At 45.9% G+C, this 18,950-nt stretch overlaps 2 protein-coding genes across 2 annotated transcripts in view; one reads left to right on the top strand and one right to left on the bottom strand.

The window, feature by feature from the left end:
* The window catches only part of DNAAF1 (dynein axonemal assembly factor 1), a 485,669-nt gene extending 476,836 nt beyond the window's left edge, over positions 1-8,833 (bottom strand). The window contains exon 1 of the mRNA XM_086945201.1: positions 8,784-8,833. Coding sequence (XP_086801327.1) covers positions 8,784-8,833 — 50 coding nt within the window. The remainder of the gene's footprint in view (positions 1-8,783) is intronic.
* Positions 8,834-9,182: 349 nt separating this feature from the next.
* LOC147674138 (inactive hydroxysteroid dehydrogenase-like protein 1) overlaps positions 9,183-18,950 on the top strand; it is a 133,691-nt gene continuing 123,923 nt past the window's right edge. Inside the window, exon 1 of the mRNA XM_086945200.1 lies at positions 9,183-9,470. The gene's annotated coding sequence lies outside the window, so the exon portion shown is untranslated. The remainder of the gene's footprint in view (positions 9,471-18,950) is intronic.

Here is an 18,950-nt window from a genome sequence, read left to right as displayed (position 1 = left end):
GAGTGAGCTGTCCATCATAGTGGCTGAATGGCGGGAAGACGGTGCAAACCGCGAGTGTGTGGGCGGGGCCAAACGGGCAGGGCTTCCATGTGAGTTCACACATGCTTCTTGTGTGTATAAAAGGTCAGAGAAAGATCAGTTCAGCAGATGAAGAGAAAGAAGCTCCTGGTCACAGGAACAGCACGGGTATTGCGCTCGTGAAAGTCAAGGATGCAAAAGCCTCTATCCAGCATCACAGCTGATTTTCCACGGTAGATTTGGGAAGAAGGCACACCTGCCTCGACGACGCTCACGATTGTTTTTGGGCTGATGAATGAGTCACTCACAGGAAGGGCATGTTGTAAATATTTTACGATGGCGCCGGCAAGCTGCCAGCGCCATCCTAAAATACTTACTAAATTAGCTTCAACAGGAAGCTCTAATAGATAAAATAAAGCAGGTGCGAGCACCTGCTTTATTTTATCTATTAGAGCTTCCTGTTGAAGCTAACTTAGTAACTATTTTTGGATGGCGCAGGCAGCTTGCCGGCGCCATCGTAAAATAGTTACAAGTTGACAGGCCAGCCAGGCTTCAACTTTTGCCCCCGGCATCCGCCGCTCGCGGATTTGCGAATTCGCGGTAAATTCGCGGGAGTTCGCGGATCGCGAATTTACCGAAAATTCGCAAAATCCGCGAGCGGAACGGATTTTGCGCTCATATTTAATACAGAGCCACCCACACACACATACAGAGCCACCCACACAGAGTCATTCACATAGAGCCACCTACACAGGGCCACCCTCACACAGACAGAGTCACCCACACAGAGCCACCTACAAATAAAGCTAGCCACAGAGCCATACACACGCACAACCACACACAGAGCCACTTTTCTGCTGCACGTCATTGTTTCTAGTACGCAGGAAGAATAATTTCAAATTCGCCATTAGTTGTATTATTTATTTTGAACTTTGGGATGGCTAGCAATACCCATGAGGGTGGATGTTGGACTCTGCTTACTTTTGGCATTTTGCTGCTAATTGTTCCCTTTCACTAGCATCTTTTAGGTCAGATGACATGGTGCATCAATTTCCCTTCTATTCCTCTCGCATTAGGTTTCATGTCAACCACATGGTTTAAGTTATGTATTGGGAACTACAGGCTATGCATGGCTAGGCGTAATGGGAGCGAGAAATCAATGGAAATGGCTCAGGTGTGGGTCGCGCTCATGGAACTGGCTAAGCACCCGACTGACGATGAAGAGGGTGTACTTGGTGAGATGGAGGGCGCACAGGCCAATTGAAGCGGCTGACACTTGATGAAGGAAGGGCATGATGAGACTGATGAGGGCCTGACAAGGACTCTCCTCCAGTGTTCAGTGTCTGCCCTAGATTGAGATCTGCGAGGCAAGGAGTCTAGAAGGTGGTGCTGGGGATCTGGGCGACTCCCTGAGTATTTTAGTCGCTTGCAGCATGCTTGGGAGTGTGGATGGGGAGGAGAGGCTTTGTTGGGATGATTAAGGACCAGGGGGTGGGTTGGGTATTGAGAGTTTTCTATTGGAATCTGCATTTTGGACAGTAACACACATGGAGGCGAACAGAGCTGTATGTTGGGCTAACTATGGGGAGATGGCGGGAACCAGTAATGTGCTCCTGGGGCACCCTGTCGAGACTCTTTGCTTGCAGCCAGCTCTGGGAGGGCAGCAGGAATTCTAATTTGTATAATTGTAAAGCATTTCTCCTTCCAAACTACTTCTCTATAATGCCAATGGGGCTGTCTTTATGGTTTTTTTTCAGAAAACCAATAAAAATCTGTTTTAAAAAAAAATGATGGTTGACGTTATATATAAAACATTAATGATGAAAGTACAATACTGCTGAATAAAAAAACTGTCCCTATTGGGACGTCTGAGCAGAAAAGTTTTAAACCATGAGCAATTGCCCGGCCCCCTACTTCCAAGCCCTCCAATAAAACGTATGATAGTCAAAATTCCAAGTTTAACAATGTAGCCCATAAAAAACTGATTATTTTTCCAATTTGACAGACCAGCATGCCTAATAGAAGTTAAATGCCATGGGTTTTAATCAAGGCGATTTCCTGCAGTAACATGGGCATTTCCTTTCCAGTGCAAATGTTACTTTGTGCTGGTAAAGTGTTTTTTTCTCAGCGAAAATACCACTGTGCGCGGTATCACTTCATACAGTGTTACTTGGGTGTAGTTTGGTCTGTAGAGTGCTAGGCGTGGTTGAAATTACGCCAGCATAATTCGTGCATTTACAAGATGGTTTATGGAAAATTCCCGAAATCACGTCTCTTCACGAGATGTGGCATTCGCTGTAAAAATGTATTGTGAACGCATGCATACTGTACATGAGCGTCTGCTTTCAATGCTTTGTTTAAATACATCCACATCGCAAAAATGTATGCGAGGACGCATTGTTTTTTTAACAACTTTACTAAACCGTAACATAATTCTTGCAATAACGTCTGTAGTGGAGGGGCCACATCTGTGAATGCAAATATTTGGGAACTAAAGTTTCAATTGCAAGCGCTCTGCCCTGGCGGACACGAAGTAATTTGACATTCGGGTGTTACTGTGGTGCCCCATTTCTGAATCATTACAATAATCCAGCACTGATAACATTACAAGGGCATGAACGAGCCGATACGGAGAAATAAATATAAAAATTAACAACAACAAAAACGCAGGGGACCCTCAATATATATACTTCCCGTGTCCCACCAAATATTAAAATGTCACTAAGCCAGAGAGTATATCTGAAGCTGCCAAACAAATTTCGTAGGTCTGGCCCCTCTCAAGCAACACGCAATATAAGCTTTTGGGATACGGATTGCCATGCAAAATAAACGTGTACCATCAACTCGTGGAGCTTCGTCATACAGGCAAAAGGAACAGTGGAATAACATCCTAACACTACTACCAACCGCAAGCAGGAACTCCAGATTTTTTTGCAAATATTTTACTGTTTTAAAAGTAATTATACGTTCTGTAAAACGGAGCAACATCTGCGATTACTTAGCAAAGTCAAACTCTGGGGTATAAACCTTTACCTTAATCGAGTTTAAGCACACGAATATAGACAATCGGAAGAGAGATCTCAGTTTAAAAGAGAAGACACGACGGCCACGCGCCGAACACTGGACATAGCGACAGCGCTACAAGGCACGGCCCACGCACCCTGCCGCGCACAACGCAATACCGTCCTCCCAAAGCGGAATAAACCAGAGAAGAATAGACACCCTACTAATCGGGAACCACAGAATATCTGTGGATGCGAACATCGCGCCCGACCGCCGTGGGCTTCCTTTAACAACTGGCAGAACCGGCGACGGGAACTAAAGCCAAAGTAGCCTCGCCCTCCCGAACGACTTCACACTCTCAGCAGTCACAATCGGTCCTTAAACTAAACGTGTAAATCACGTACCCGCTTTCCTTTTAACGATTCTTGGGGAATCGGCTGGAGGAAAACCACCCAGAGCTCTACCCTGGGCCGGGATACTGCTCTGCAGCTGCCCCTGTGTCCGCCCCTCTGCCCGGGCTGCATTGTGCGCTGCCATCTCACCTGGTAGGGCTCTTCTTGTCTCCGATGCTGCAGGGCAACGGGAGGAGGAAGGAAACTGCAGCCTCCGCCGCGAAAATGTGTAGAGGGATAAAGAAACGAGGCTGTTCCGGGCAACAATGGCGGCCGCAAACCCACTGAAAGAAAGAGAAAAGGCCCACCCTTTGAGCGCTGCACTGCCCCACGCCGCAAACCTATCCTGAGACGCACGGGTGCAGAACATGGCAAAGCATGAACTTTTTAATAAAAACAGATTACAGGCCTGTCCTCTGCTTGCTCTCCGACACCGCACCTTGCATTGCCAACCGAAGAGAACAACCACAAACAAAAAAATGGCGCCGCAAGCTTCTGAACTTTTCGGAATCGGGGGCGTGTTTGGCCGTCCCCAAAAGGGGCGGGGCTTAAAAGTGGAAAGAACAGCACCAACATGTCCCCGAATCCGAAAAAGACGGAGCTTCTTTGGAGGGACGCCTCTCTCCTCCAATGGCTGGCCTCCGTTTAGGAAGCCAGCCAATGGAGGAGAGACGAGGACAGAGGCGGGTTTAAGCTGCCACACTAAGACACATTAATTCTCCGGACTTCCGGCTGGCAAGCCAGCCTACGGTCCCTCGACCTAAAAACGTATTCAGGCATGGTCTTGCCTACAACCTCCAAGGGATATAACCTAGATATGAATCTAGGAAAATCTTTTCAATTTTATTCTCCATATAGTGCTCCTCATATTTAGCCCCCTGATGCCCCCTAGAGGGAGGACTGGAGGAGGAAGAATCAGAAAGTGTCCTTTTACGGGAATGCTTGTACATTTCGAAAACACTCAGCACACTGTTCTAGTAGCAGATTGTATGAGACAAAGTTACTGCCAGAGTAGGTAATGGCAACATTGATACCTATCTCTGCTTCAATAGGAAGCCTTCAGGCACAGATCTGAGCGTTCATATCATCTATTCTTCTGCGAGTCACCATTGATAGGCGCCCATTCTCCCCACCAGTGGTCGAAGTGGGCAGGATCTGAGGAGCACAACCTGCCCATACTTTGTTAATTTAAGAAAACAGTTCCCCTACTCTTTATGAAAAGACAACCATCCTGGGATGGTTAATTCCGAAAGTTGAAATGTTTCAGCAGACTTGTAAGACAAGAAGTCTTTCTTCTGTGCTGTAAAACCGAGGGAGGGCCAGACAGCTCAAAAGGCCTTCCTGCCAGGGCGCCTGCTTCCTTGAAAAGAAATGTAAATGTGTGCAACTCTTTAATCTGCAAATGTAAAGGGTGCTTAGAAGTCGGTATTGGCTTTAATATATGGAGTCACTTGAAGCATGCTGATGACATACATTTATTATTTTTAAGTGGTATTGCAAGGAAGTTACCAGTTGAGCTATGAAGTGTGTGCTTTTAAAGGACAGTTATAAAAAATGCCCTATGTACAGTCTGGGTATTACCCAAACTATATCTTGGAAGCACTTTTTTTAAAATTTTAAATCTTTTCCCCCATTTTGTAGCAGCTTATCTTATACTCTGTGTAATGCAAGTTTAAAATAAGGGGTTACACGTTCACAGTGCTTTCTCTCACAGAATGGGACCTCGTAGCACTAAACATACACAAGTCACTATTCTCCACTACACCAATCAGGATCCAATTCTGTGGCTCTCTGGTTACACAGAGACATCTGTGGTGCATTTGTTTCGTTTGAAAAGCTTTATTTCGGTACATTGACCATAAAAGCGTCACAAAAATGAATAAAACATATAACGTTACCGCAGGAATCAACAACTTTAGTACAATTTACATCCAGTCGCCACAAAACAAGCAGTTAGAATAAAGTGCAAGTGCATATGGTCAGTACTTATACACAGGGAAAAAAGTTAAGAACAGTACTAAAAGCCACTATGGGTAATAAAATAGTTTTTTAAAACAAGAGGAAATGCTCACTCTTTTCTTTAAAAAAGACACAGTTTAAAGTTAAATACCATGGGTCATAAAAAATATTAGCAAGCCTGAGCAGACCATGCACTAGATTCGGCCACTACATAGAAGGCTCCAGAAACTTCCTCCTCATACACCCCATTGAGAATAAAAAACGGGAAACAGAGTAGACTATTGGGAGGTGGAGCTCAGTTTTCAATATTCTATAGGCCTCACTAAAGTGTCTTGTGCCCAAGTTCTTGCAAATTTGTACAAGCCAGCGTCTTCTTGGCGACCTATAAGAATCACATTGGAAAAGAACATGCACCTCAGTTTCGTCCACTAAACCACATGCAGGACATTCACTCATAACCTGTCCCCCCCATTTTTTAACATACGATCGTAGAGGGAGGCACCCATGCCTGAACTGGAGAAACAATGTTCGTGCCAACACTGGTTGGATGCTATCCAGGATGGGCTCTGCCTGATAGGTATTTTTAATTATAAGGAATTCGCTTGTCAGCCGTCCCGATGAAGAGCTACGCATCATCTTGGACAGCCGGTATTCCCTGTAGGCAGTTACCAGTGTGTTCTTACTTAGTGAATGAGACACGGTTTGGGGTCATCCCACAGATCAACGCGTCCCAATTACATACATAACGCCTTAAGGTGCCTCAACCATGGTATCTTGTCCACCCCCTTCAGCCCCAATATCTCTGTTAACTCCTCACTATACGGGGTTAGCTCGGGAGTACTCCACAAGCGTCTCCAAAAGGTCAATGGTCTAAGTGCGGCATCCTCGGCAATTGGTCTAATTCCTAGGTCCATTCTCAGCGGGATCAATGGAGTGCTTTTGGGTAGGCTAAGAAGCTGTCTGATGAACGCATTCTCAGTGCGTTCAAGGTATATGAGTGTACAATGGCCCCAAAATTCTGCACCATATAACGCAGCACTTCTTGCCTGTGTCCTATAGGCCTCCATGGGTGCATAGAACTGCTTGTGTGTTGCCCCCTTGAAGAATTTATGGATGTATCCCGACACCTGGGTAAGCTTCCAGTTACACTTATTGATCTGCGCTCCCCAGTCCATACTCTCCGTCAGGGTGATGCCAAGGTAATCAAACAGCCCACTCTTTCGAGTGGTTGGCCCCCCAGGGTCGGATTGCTGCGTGTGCTTTTACCGCCATTAAAGACCATATATTTGGTCTTCTGAAGATTTATCTCCAGGCCCCGATGTTTGCAGAAGACAACAAAGTTGTCGAGCGTCCTCTGGATACCCATAGGGCAGTGGTTCCCAAACTTTTTTGAACCGTGGCTCCCTTGACCTAATTGGCAGTTGGCCGTGGCTCCCCACCATTTTTTTACCGGCGCACGCGGCGCACACTTTGGGAACCACTGGTCTACATGAAGAATCAAGCCTAGACATGATGAAGGATTCAGAGTAGCCATCACCATTTAAAACTTTATTTGCAATCACAAAGAGCGTATAAAATGCATTGCAATGCATACAACACCATCATAGAGTAGCTGAGGGGCTGGCAGGTAGCTGTGCGCCAACCAGGGCAGACGGGACTGATTTAGGGAATTAATGAATTGTGAGAGTATAATACACTACATCAGCGCACCCTCAGTGCACGCTGTGAGTTATGTGACTGTGTGTACCTCAGCTGAGGCTTGCCCAATGAATGTCCAATGCCTGTCAGTGTTCGCGAGTCAGCTGACTTTATTGATTTAGTATTACCTTTTCTATTTAACTGTGCATGTCTGCAAATGTGCACAGGACTATAATAAAATACTTCCTCGAAAAGACTTGTTTAATATCATGATTGCACATTTGTATAACAGTACGATCTTACAAGGGCATTAGTTTAGTCCACCTCCATTTCTGGTTCTTCAGAGCAGTTTAAAAATCATCTTGTAGTTTCTTATTGCTCAGACGGCTGTAATTTCTGATATTTATATGTTTGCCTAGTTTTCTTCATTGCTTGATTTTGATTGGGTGAAAGTGTCACTCGTCACTCATAATTACAATGAAATCCTGAAAATGTCAGACATAACAATCTGAAACCTTGGCAGCTATGTAAAATTCACACCTGACATTAGCTGTAATCACAGAGCCCCCAGGCCCCCCCCCCCCCCTGCCATGCGCCCTGGCCTGTCTTATCTGCACAGACAATGGGAGTCCAGTAATTAGCAGCTCGTTACTGGGGCAGCAGGAGCAGGTAAGGCGCTGGTTGATGAGCGCAGCCCTGGAGCTATTCAGATGCAGAGGGCGAGGGCTGGGATCAATTGACCTGGCAGGCAGCACAAAGAAGGGGGAGGACTTGTGGCTGCAGTTTTCACGACCCACATCCTGCACGGCGTCGCGGCGCCCCTGGCTTCTCATCACGGCGCACCAGGGCGCCGCGGCGCACACTTTGGGAACCACGGCCATAGGGGACTTGGCCAGCAACAGCGTGTCGTCTGCAAACATCAGGGGTGGCACACTACGCCCTGCCAATTTGGGGGCATCAATATTAAGACCTTTATTAAGATGATCAATGAGCCCATTAGCTGTAGTGCATTCAGTAACTGAGGTTTCATAATACGTGATAGTGCATTTCTCACTGATTAACTTAACTTGCATTTATTTTTCATTTAGTCTGTGCCTAATTTTATATGTAGTTACCTGAAGGTGAAAGGCTCGAAAAAAGTTATAGAATATTTTGTTTTTTAGCCATGCCTTGGACCCCGCTCCCACTGTAGGAGGCATCACAGTTTCCCCACTTCTTTAAATGTACTTCAATCGCTGCTCCCCAGCATTGGAGTAAACATCCACAAGCAAAATAAACCATTATATATATATATATATATATATATATATATATATATATATATATATATATATATATATATATATATATACACACAAACATTAATTCTGCTCTTCGTGGAACGTGACAAATATAGAGAGCGAGCAGCACATGCATAAAGAAAGTAAGGCACAACGGGTATACCATGAGAAGGGCAGCAATAGACCCTGAAAACGTATATTAACACATAAAAGGTTCGCCTCGCCTCCTTACCTCTCTGCCGTTTCCTAGAAGTGCTTTCATACAGTATCCACCTGTATGGTTGTGTGTGATCACCAGGCAGCAAACTTGCTTAAAGAAAGAACATAAATCCCACAAAGCTACCTTGCACTAAACTGGAAAAATAAGAACAATTTGAAATTTCTAATCATGGGTGTAAACCTGACGTGGTCGCCTCAAAACATCGTCGTCTACTCAGATCTACAGTACGCCTCCCCCTGTGTAGACAATTACTCCTTCGCCGTTTAAACTTACCGGTTTTTGTTTATTCGTTCTAAAAGTTTCAACGCGTCTCTTGTAACCATAGAAACAAAGCGGTACCGGAAGCCGTCATAATAACGAGGGATTCCCTCAAGTAGGCGTGGTTTGCAACGCAACGTTCTGATAAAGAACTAGAGCGCTGACAGATATACGTGCTGTACCAGAGTAGGCGCCATGCCGCCGGTTAAACCTTGCACCGTACACAATGTATTCAATGTTACTAATTTCCTGAATCTGGACAGAATTGCGTTAAATCCCACAACTATCACAGCATGGCGTCCAATGACTTCCCTACCCTTTATACACATTCTGTTGAAAATAGCAGTACTATGTAGTTCTTTATTGAAAGTCTGAGGGTTGTATATTGCGCTCTAATCTTGGCGAAGCATTGAAGTTTTAGCCTAAGGACAGTGCTTCAGCGAGGTACAGCACAACCTGACCTCTGCGAATCCCCGATTTTTCCCTCGCCCTCTTCTAAGGCCGGCTACTTCAGACCACACAAGTGGAAACGCTTTTCAGTATTAACTGCCGACGCGATACATATTGATCTGCTTTATGGTAAAACACAGAGATCGCGCACTGAGAAAGCTTTGCGCTGGTTGCAAAAAGACCCTGGGCCATCTTGGAGTAGGAAGGATCTGTTTGTCATTGTTCACTGCAGTTAAACGTTGCTGCCACTTTGTAAGTTTTCAGATCGTACTTTGTAATATTCTAGCTTTCAGTTATCTTTTTTTGTATTTTCAGTACTAATTCCTAAGTATTCGTTAATGTAATCTATTCGAAGCGGATGGTTCATTGCTGGTATTTACTTGCATTTTTGTAGCTCCTCTTGCGTCTCACAGGTGTGCTACGTATATATTTACAGTCTCTCGTTTAAAGCGGCCGCAAGATCTTACAATGTTTTATTGGTTTAAAAAAAAGTATGAGTCCGTTAATCTTAAAATTACATGTTCTTCCTTTTTGCCTTTAAACCTAGGCAATAAGAGGGACGAGTACTCGAAGGCAGCTCACTTATCAAGGCGAGCATGTGTGTCTTTTCAGAGCAATGCCGAGAGCTTGTTGCTTGCTTTCCCTGCCACACACCCCCATCGTCTGTCCTGCTTTAATTAACGTCAACATTCCTCCGTGGTGTTTCTTGTTTCCAGCATCTGTAGATGTTTCCTGTTTTAAAAACATTTCCTCCCTGCTTTATAGCCACGGAGCACACCGTGCTTCCTGGGACCCGTTCCTAAGGTTTGATTTTTTTTTTCTTTTTTTTTCCGTCTTTTAGTCTGCAAAAATTATTCAAAACATTTATTTTAGTAAGCTCAAATGTTAAACGTTAATGTAAACACACTAAGCTGAACAGCGTTTCACTTTGCATGAATGCTAACAGACTCTCCGCCAGCAGCTTGGCGCCGACACCCGAAAGGCGACAACCATGAAGCTGCAGCGGCCTTTCTAATGACCTGCATCCTCCTGGGTAAGGTCTGGTCTTCCGTCTTCTTCTCACACAGCCGCTGTGTTCACTTCCTACGCCCTATTGTGTTAAGTCCATACCCTTGCTTTTTAGTGATCTCATATTATGTAGAACACATACAGTCATTGCTGGTGTTTTAACAGCTCTTTAGAGTCTTAAGCTTACAGGCCAATACCTTTCACGTTAAATCCAAAACTACAAGTCTCAGAATGCTGAGTTGTGTGCTTAAAAGAGTAGCCTGACGAAGATGTTCCGCATGAGATTTGGTCGTCGGACATGTGTTTTTTTTTCCATACCACACGCTCCAGGCAGGGGATAAAAATTTGGTTCAGCAGGCATAATCTTGTGTAATTTTGCTTTACGTTTTATGCATAATTATGCACAATCCTGTATGGGAACATCACGAACAAGCAAAACACGTTCAGGTGCTTGTGTTTTGGGCGATATTATTTTTAACGCTAAAGTGTCCTCTCCTCACGTCCATTTAATTTCACGCTGAAATGTAGCGCTAAATGGGAGTTTGGCATTACAAGAGTGTGCAGAATTTTGTCAAAATGTCACCTATTTTACATAAAAGCAGATTAAAAGAATTTGGTATTCCCTTACCCAGTCTGCTTGTTCTCTTTCTTTTCTTTCTCACTGTTTCTTTTCTTCTCTGTGGGTTCCTTTCCTCTATCCCCCCCCCTCTATTACAGATAGCTTTATATTTGTTGTGAGCCTATCTATACCAAATTATGTCTACAACAGTTTTACATCTTCACCAGACCCCTCTCTCTGCTAGTTTCATATTTACCAGTTATGCCTTTTATTTGGGCTTCCTGTTTTCAGCTTTCTCACATCTATACATGTCCCACCTGTATCAGACTCCAACCATTTTCTCTCTTCAGCAGTGTTCTATTCAAGCCAGTTTTATCTTTCTACAAAGACTTTACTATTTACGCCAGTTTCCCATTTACGCTACTTTGATCTCTACACCAGTTTCCTATACATCAGTTACGTACTTTCGCCAGTTTCCTCTCTTCACCGATTTCCTGCCATCTCCAGGTTCCACTCGTACCCCGCTTCCTTTCTACATCCGTTTCTCCCTGTACCAGTTTCTTTCAGAGGTGTAGCTATCAGTGCAGCAGGGGCAGTGCCTGCCCCTGGAGTCCGGGAGTCTGTGATCACCCCCTGCCCCCCTTCCAGTGTCACTATCGTAGCACCACACCAGCACAAAGCACCACTTCAGCACCAGTCAGTGTAACTCATCACCAAGAAAGCAGGACTACTGCAGCACCACCCGAGCTTCACTCAGCAGCACCCGAGCACCACCGCAACTACACCACCACCACCTCAGCACCTCAGTATCACTCAGCAGGACAGCACCACTTTAGCGCCACCTGAGGACCACCCAAGCACCATTACATCAGTGCAGCACTACCTCAGCACCATATCAGCATAAGCGCAGCACCACTTCAGCTGCACTACTGCAACCCCACATAAGCGTCACTCAGCGGCATCTGAGTACTACCACACCACCTCAACATTGTTCAGCCCCAGCACAGCACCACCTCAGCCCCAGCACAGCACCACCTCAGCTCCAGCGCAGCACTACCTCAGCACTAGCACAGCACCAGTGCTGCATCAACTGACTACCAACACATCACCTCATCATCACTTGGCACCACTCAACGCCACAGCATCACTCAATGCCACAGCATCACTCAGCTCCACTCAACGCCACAGCACCCCTCAACGCCACAGCAGCACTCAACGCCACAGCAGCACTCAACGCCACAGCAGCACTCAACGCCACAGCAACAATCAACGCCACAGCAGCAATCAACGCCACAGCAGCACTCAACGCCACACCACCACTCAACGCCCCAGCACCACTCAACGCCCCAGCACCACTCAACGCCCCAGCACCACTCAACGCCCCAGCACCACTCAACGCCCCAGCACCACTCAACGCCCCAGCACCACTCAACGCCCCAGCACCACTCAACGCCCCAGCACCACTCAACGCCCCAGCACCACTCAACGCCCCAGCACCACTCAACGCCCCAGCACCACTCAACGCCCCAGCATCACTCAATGCCGCAGCATCACCCAGCACCACTGAATGCCACAGCACTACTCATCGCCACAGCACCACTCAATGCAACAGCATCCCTCACGCCACAGCATCCCTCAACGCCACAGCATCACTCAACGTCGCAGCATTACTCAACGTCGCAGCATTACTCAACGCCGCAGCATTACTCAACGTCGCAGCATTACTCAACGCCGCAGCATTACTCAACGCCGCAGCATTACTCAACGCCGCAGCATTACTCAACGCCGCAGCATTACTCAACGCCGCAGCATTACTCAACGCCGCAGCATTACTCAACGCCGCAGCATTACTCAACGCCGCAGCATTACTCAACGCCGCAGCATTACTCAACGCCGCAGCATTACTCAACGCCGCAGCATCACTCAACGCCACATAATCACCCAGCACCACTGAATGCCACAGCACCCCTCATCGCCACAGCACTACTCAATGCAACAGCACCACTCACGCCCCAGCACCACTCAACGCCCCAGCACCACTCAACGCCCCAGCACCACTCAACGCCCCAGCACCACTCAACGCCCCAGCACCACTCAACGCCCCAGCACCACTCAACGCCCCAGCACCACTCAACGCCCCAGCACCACTCAACGCCCCAGCACCACTCAACGCCCCAGCACCACTCAACACCCCAGCATCACTCAATGTCGCAGCATTACTCAACGTCGCAGCATTACTCAACGTCGCAGCATTACTCAACGTCGCAGCATTACTCAACGTCGCAGCATTACTCAACGCCGCAGCATTACTCAACGCCGCAGCATTACTCAACGCCGCAGCATTACTCAACGCCGCAGCATTACTCAACGCCGCAGCATTACTCAACGCCGCAGCATTACTCAACGCCGCAGCATTACTCAACGCCGCAGCATTACTCAACGCCGCAGCATCACTCAACGCCACATAATCACCCAGCACCACTGAATGCCACAGCACCCCTCATCGCCACAGCACTACTCAATGCAACAGCACCACTCACGCCACAGCACCACTCACGCCACAGCATCCCTCAACGCCGCAGCATCACTCAACGTCGCAGCATCACTCAACTTCGCAGCATCACTCAACTTCGCAGCATCACTCAACTTCGCAGCATCACTCAACGCCGCAGCATCACTCAACGCCGCAGCATCACTCAACGCCGCAGCATCACTCAACGCCGCAGCATCACTCAACGCCGCAGCATCACTCAACGCCGCAGCATCCCTCAACGCCGCAGCATCACTCAACGCCGCAGCATCACTCAACGCCGCAGCATCACTCAACGCCGCAGCATCACTCAACGCCGCAGCACGACAACGCCGCAGCACCACTCAACGCCGCAGCATCACTCAACGCCGCAGCATCACTCAACGCCGCAGCATCACTCAACGCCGCAGCATCACTCAACGCCGCAGCATCACTCAACGCCGCAGCATCACTCAACGCCGCAGCATCACTCAACGCCGCAGCATCACTCAACGCCGCAGCATCACTCAACGCCGCAGCATCACTCAACGCCGCAGCATCACTCAACGCCACAGCATCACTCAACGCCACAGCATCACTCAACGCCACAGCACCACTGAATGCCACAGCATCACTCGACACCACTGAAGGCCACAGCATCACTCAGCACCACTGAAGGCCACAGCATTACTCAGCACCACTGAAGGCCGCAGCATCACTCAGCACCACTGAAGGCCACAGCATTACTCAGCACCACTGAAGGCCACAGCATTACTCAGCACCACTGAAGGCTACAGCATCACTCTGTGTAACCATTCAACAACAACCAGTTCTAATATGTTCTCTCAATGTTTCAAGCTTTATTACAAATGTCACAAAAAGATGTTAATATTTCACTGCTGTTTTGGATTTGCATCACAATAAAATACAATGAACATAATCTTCCCAAAAGTTATCTACAAAAGTTTAAGCTATTGCCATTATAAATTACAATAACTTTTATATAAGTATTAATTATTAAAAAAAATAAAAGCCATTGTTATTTGTAATATTATTACATCTAAGTCATGTAAATACAACACAGATTGCATTACAAATGCTATAGGTGTCACGTTTGCAAAAGTTAAAACTATTGGCATTGTAAATGACAAAGCTATTATTATCACTATTTACAAAACCAACACATAAATGAAATATTTGTCACTTACAATACCAATTGCTCAAACTTTCCTAATGCGAGACCTATTGCATTGCCAATGCTTGTTTAATTGAGAAAACTGTATCTTTTTTAAAATGTCAACGTTAGATTATGTCCTGTTAAAATTACGCAGTTGTAGGTGGACGCCGCTTAGAGGGAGTCAAGTGTCTCTAAATGCAATTGCATATTAATAACAACCTTATCACTGCCATTGTTTCCAGTTCTTGGGTTAATTAGTGATACTCTAATGCCATCTCGGTATTATAGGCTTGGTTTGTTTGCTTCCATGGAAGTCTCTATACTAATACACCTGATAGCAGTGACTTGCAGGTGAGACGCCACAATGCCGGCTAAGTATGTGGTTATGGTTGTCAAGTGACGGTAATTTTCCTTATTTGGCCGGTATTTTAAGTAAAGGAAGGCTAGTTGAAAAACAACTGGGGACTTTAACAAAAGCCTATTTTACCCCAGTGACATATCAACCGAAAAAATCTACATACAAGAAGAAATCACATGACCTGCATTTACATGCTATAATGACTATTCCTAAATAATGATTAAAGTAAACAGTTGCAGGAAACATGTTAAAAACAGCAAATCGGGGAATTTAACAAATAAATTGTATTGAAGTATCCGCTCTGAACCCCCTCCAGAATCTCAAAACATCAACAAATAGCCATGTTGCAACCCTTGTGTCGCTTGATCAAATCTTAGCAACTCTATTTTACAAAATGGATGGAATGCTGCCGTTTGTAAACTCCACACTTTCCCAAGCAATTGCTGAACTCATTGTCTCATTAGTATGTTTGATTACTGTGGCAGGGATTGTTTCGATTGAAAAGTGTTTAGCGCACCCTGTGATTCCTTTACCAACGCTCTGCAGTTTTGGTTCATTTTAAGGCCTTTTACATAATCCTCTCCATATGTCTTACTACCCTGGCTCTGGTTTCAAAATACTAAAGTCTACAAAAAATTGATGGATGGAATGCTTCAATTAATCTCAGCCACTGGTAATTACTTGGGCCGCATCCAAGTCTATCGTTATTTTGCACACCTTTCCACCTCAGTTTCCCATGCATACAGTGTTACTGGAACCAAACAATACCTGACTGACCAGCCCATAACTAGGGCAGAACCAGTCTTGGGTTGCTTGTGTTCCTACTTAGGGAGGACCTGGCTTGTCAGTTCATGCTGGTCTGTTCCCACTGGAGCAGGGTCAAGACTGATTTGGATATAGCTGGGTCCAAACTGAAGTGGCATGGTGTGCAAAATAACGGTGGTTGGGAATTACCATTTGCTGACATTCATTCAAGCATTCCACCTATCACTTTTTGTGATGGGTTCGAAATAGCACTGAAATTAGAACGTCATTCATTTTGCTGTAATCTGTCCTGCCTTCACGTCTGTATGTAATGGGCGGTGTCTAGTTAAATTCACTTTTCCACTTCCTCATCATTGCATCTGTTCATTCATGTAATATTCAGTGGCCGCTGTTTTGTGTGAGTCTCAGATTTAAGATTTTTTAAAATTAAGTGCACGTTAGTAAAAACCTTTGCATCAAGTGCTTTAAAAAAGATCAATCAAATCAGAAATATATATTACAATGTTAAAAAGGCTGAGAGCTAACAAGAATAACGATATAAAGGATTTGCTCACATAACCAGTACATAGTAAAAGCAATTTCATAATAGAAATATCAAGAGGGTTAAAGTGCAGTGGAAAAGATCAATACAATCAGAAATTAGTTTATATACATTACAATACTAAATAGGCTGACAGCTAACAAAAGCAAGGTTTAAAATGGTTAGCTCATATAACCAGTGCATAGCAAAAGTAAAATAATTGAAATATCAAAGGGGTAAAAGGTCAGTTCCACCTAAAAAGTGCTTTGCTTATGTGGCTACATGACCTTTCTATGTAACCCGGCTATACCCATATGCCATTCTTAACAGCCGGTGTTAAGTGTTGCGCCTAGGTCACAGGGTGACTGAGCTGTGGCCGCATGGACTGGAAATGTCTAAGTCCCGGAAATGTGTGTGAGTCTCCTTAAAGAGTGGTTTGTTTCTTACATAACTGTCACTCATTTAGATCAATTCATCCCCTCAGTGTGTTTGCATGAAAGTATTCTAGCTTTGTTTTCTGCCTAATATGGCGTAAGATGTCAGTCTTGATGAATCAGGTCTTTCTTCCATCAAACTCACCACTCCAGGAGTAATGGCACATCTACAACAGGTTTGGAACCTTTCACTTCGGGGAGGTGGTGATACTGACTCCCTTCCCTTATCTCATATCTATGCCCGTGAGAGGTTGGAGGTTCCTGTAGGACACTGGGTCTCTATATAGTGTACTAAAATCAAGTACACCATACAGAGAGTCCAGTGGATTGCCAATAGGTGTGCAGAGGCAAAAGCAGATAATTCTAATGCTATTTTTAAAGTAGTGTGGGCAAGCAGTGTTAGGCCTATCGGAGGATAGTGCTAAGCATTTGTCTCACACACCGAGATAATAAATGAGACACACTCGAGAACAATTAGTAAAATAAACTGGTATCTTTATATATATATATATATATTTTAGAAACCAAGAATTTCGTTCAACAGTCAATAAATGCTTTGTATGCCGATTTTTAACCAAAAGCAGTTCAGGACATATCCTTACAAGTTTTAAGCAACAGCAGTCAATGCCCTCAGTCAAAGGCTGTAGAGGTGAAGGGGAAGAACGCAAAGGGTTAGTTAGGAGAGTACTGCCAACACTTTTACCATTGCGGTTGACGCAGGCAATACTCCGCCACGGAGTTTGGGGACAACAGTCACCCCGAGTTCACAGGAAGTTCTCCTCCAGGGCAGTCAGATTTTTGGAAGTCCCAGGGCTCGGGCACAAAAGGCAGTTCTGGGTTACCTTGGTCGGAAGTGCTTGAGGTCTTGGGATGCAGAATTGGTTCTTCACTGGTGGCATTCAACTACAGGTGCAGTGAGGGCTGTCAGTCATGGTTATACCCAAGTTGCTGCTTCAACCCAGTCAATGCCTCCAAAAAGTGGGTACAGGCTTACCAGAGCGTGGCTATTCCCAGCATCGATCGCAGGTACTGTGAGGATCCCTCAGGAAGTGGATGCGTTGTAGGGGTTGATTACCGGTCTGGTGGTCAACAAGCCTTGGCTGCTGCAACTTTTGGTTGGTGGGGTGAATCGCGTAGACATTGTCTGTGACGGTCTTCACCCTAGCGGTCTTTCCTGGCGGTTAGACCGGGACTAGTGCCACTAATCCAAAAAGAGGTCCAAGGCAATTGGCGAAGACTGGCTGGGCTCTGGGTTTCTTGGAGGCTCCACAGGTTTCAGGTAGGGATGGCAGGCCACAGCTGTCGAGTCCTTTTGCAGTAGGCATGGTTTGGTGGCAGTTTCTTCTGCAGTGGGGCTCAGTTCCTGGTTCTGCAGCATGTCTTCTTCCTGGGTCTTCTTTTGGTCCTTGAAATTTGAAGTCAAGTTTTCGGGGAGACACCCAAATACCCAATTTATGGTGAGACAGGCAGTAGCCAATGGGCTACTTATCTCTAGGGTGTCTACACCCTCTAGTGACTACGTCCTGTGGGAAGAGGTACTACCCTAGCCCGATTGGAGGTTTTCTCACAATCTCAAGATGGTGGAACTTCAGGAGAAGGCGTTCACCTTGCCTTCCCCGCCCTAGGGGTGGTGCAGGCTGAGAGAGGACCCTCCTCCTCATCTAACTAATTTTTTTGCCTTTCCTCTAGCCAGAAGTGGAGCAGGAAAGGAGGCTTGGCCTCCCCACTATCAAGGGGGTTCCTGGGTTGGATTTCAAAAGGGGCATCACCATTTGAAGCTTCCCGCTTGGGAAGGCCATCCTGTCCTGGAGTAGGTGTGAAACACCCGCGCCCAGAGCAGGTATTGTTTCTGTCCTCTGAGAGCCTGGCTCTCATCCAATGAGTTCAGAAACAGGTCTGGTGGTGACCGGCTGATGGAAACCGGCCAAAGACCCCACTAGGGTTAAGTTTCAGGGGACAATCTAAAAGCGTCTTCTGTGTGAATGTCTTAATAAATCCAACACTGGCATCAGTGAGAATTTATAAGTCAAGACGTTTGGTACCAAACATCTTAGAAATCAGTGAAGCAATCGTGGAGCTAGAAACCTCGTGCTGAAGAGTATTCAGTCGATGTATACTTTATGGCTTGCCTGTTCATTTACGTCACAGAATGGACCTCACATTGTAGCAGCATATCTGCTCCTGTTGATATGCGCACACACAAGGAATAGTGCACCCTGCCTTTGGGCTAAAGGCCTGCAGTAGGGGTAGCTTACCTATATCTTACTCAGTGTAGGGATGGCATGGCACACATGGCTGTGCGCCATGTCTACTATTCGTAGTACCTGAAGCTAATGATGTGCCTCTGAATCATATTATTAGTGGTGTTATACATACTCTGATCAGTAAAGGTGACAGGATAG

This window comes from Lissotriton vulgaris, chromosome 12 (genome assembly GCF_964263255.1).
Source record: "Lissotriton vulgaris chromosome 12, aLisVul1.2, whole genome shotgun sequence".
NCBI classification, from domain to species: domain Eukaryota; kingdom Metazoa; phylum Chordata; class Amphibia; order Caudata; family Salamandridae; genus Lissotriton; species Lissotriton vulgaris.
This window is presented reverse-complemented; position numbering and strand designations above follow the sequence as displayed.